Source organism: Tupaia chinensis, unplaced genomic scaffold, assembly GCF_000334495.1.
Source record: "Tupaia chinensis unplaced genomic scaffold, TupChi_1.0 Scaffold148210_1, whole genome shotgun sequence".
NCBI classification, from domain to species: domain Eukaryota; kingdom Metazoa; phylum Chordata; class Mammalia; order Scandentia; family Tupaiidae; genus Tupaia; species Tupaia belangeri.
In genome coordinates this window covers 590,789-592,382 of record NW_006208060.1, presented here as the reverse complement: position 1 = coordinate 592,382, position 1,594 = coordinate 590,789, and the positions used below count along the sequence as shown (strand labels likewise).

Genomic DNA, 1,594 nt, shown 5'->3' with positions numbered 1-1,594 from the left:
GCGGAGCGGGAGCGCCAACGCCAGGCCTACCAGCACGACCTGGAGCGGCTGCGCGAGGCCCAGCGCGCCGTGGAACGGGAGCGCGAGCGCCTGGAGCAGCTACGCCGGCTCAAGAAGCAGAACACGGCGCCCGGGGCCCTGCCGCCCGAGGCGCTGGCAGAGGTGAGCATGCGCCCAGGGTGCACGGGTGAGGGCGTGCATGCCAGGCCATGACAATGTTGCGAGTGAATGTGTGTGGCCACGTGTGCCTATAAGAGTGAGTGTGCTAGGACCAGCAGTTAGCGAAATGGCTATGACTCTGAAGTCCTGGACCCGGTGGCTTAAACTCATGCCGGGCGCATGTGCGTGCGTGCCCAAGATCCTAAGAGGAGAATGGAGAAGGGATTAAGGTGTGGCCATTCCCCCTGGGGGGTGATTTCTCGCTGTCTCTCTGGCGAGGGCACATGCCCTATAGCAAAAACCTCCCCCGCCCAAAAAAAAAAAGTGAATGTGCCAGGGCTGGCTCCAGAGCCTAGCCATTCAGGGAGCCTGATCTCAAATGGCCACCTCTGCAGTTCAAGTCCCAGCCGGACCCCGCAATGTGAAAAACACGCCAGGCACATGCATGCATGCTCACAATTCCAGCGAGGTGGAGAAACGGAGGAGGAGAGGTTGAGGCATGACCATGCTTCATGGGGAGGGAGGTACTTTCTTCTGCTCCTTCCGCGCACACGCATGCGTCTAGCAATTAAGATGAACCGAATGGGGGCCAGCTGGTGGCGTGGTGGATTAAGCGCCTGGCTCCCACCTGGCCAGCTGTGCCTTTCAAGCCCTGGACCTGGTGGGTGGAAAATCATACCAGGCACGAGTGAGCACTTGCCCCAGATCCCTAGAGAAGAGCGGAGAAGGGATTTCAGCCTGGCCTCCTTTAGAGCGTGGTGTTTACACCCCAGCTCGCACAACTCACACCCCTACGTCACAGAGCTCTCGGTAAAGTTGGAAACAACCTTAAGAGAAAGTGGGTCGCGTGAACGGGTGTGACTGCACACGTATATCACTGTCTTCATGTAAGGGAGCGTGTGTGCGACACTGTCTCCGTGAGGTTGCACCTGGAAGGGGAGTGTCGGGGACAGGCGACGCCTGGTCTCCCTGAGGCTGGGCGCGGCTCTGCTGGTCCAGAACGGCCCTCCCAGCCGGAAGCTGGGCCGAGATGCTGACGTAGGAGGGCCCCTCAGGCGTTGCCGGAGTCTCCCTGCACCAACCTAGAGCCTGGCTGGGGTGGGAGGGGCTGGAGGCCCCCTGGGGCAAGTCCAGGGAGAGGGTCCCCCAGAGCGCTGCCCGCAGGCACCACAGTGGGGTGTCTTCTGTTGCTCTTTCAGGCCCTGCCCCCAGGCCACCCTCCCAGCTTCAATGGCGAAGGGCTGGAGGGCGCGGCCCTGGCCAAAGCACCGGGCGTCCGCGTGAGCGTCCTGCTATCTGGTGGGCCAGAGTACGGGGAGCGGCCCGAGGTGGCGCGCTGGGACAGCGCCCCCGCGGAGAGCCGGCCCGCCAAGAGCGAGGTCCCCATCCAGCTGCTCAGCGCCACCAACCAGATCCAGAGGCAGGGGGGGGCGGC

At 63.0% G+C, this 1,594-nt stretch overlaps 1 protein-coding gene across 1 annotated transcript in view; it reads left to right on the top strand.

Moving 5' to 3' along the window:
* Positions 1–1,594, top strand: part of ARHGEF18 (Rho/Rac guanine nucleotide exchange factor 18) — a gene marked incomplete in the record, with an annotated part of 84,142 nt that overhangs the window by 79,282 nt on the left and 3,266 nt on the right. Inside the window, 2 exon segments of the mRNA XM_027768986.1 lie at positions 13–162; positions 1,359–1,584. Coding sequence (XP_027624787.1) covers positions 13–162; positions 1,359–1,584 — 376 coding nt within the window.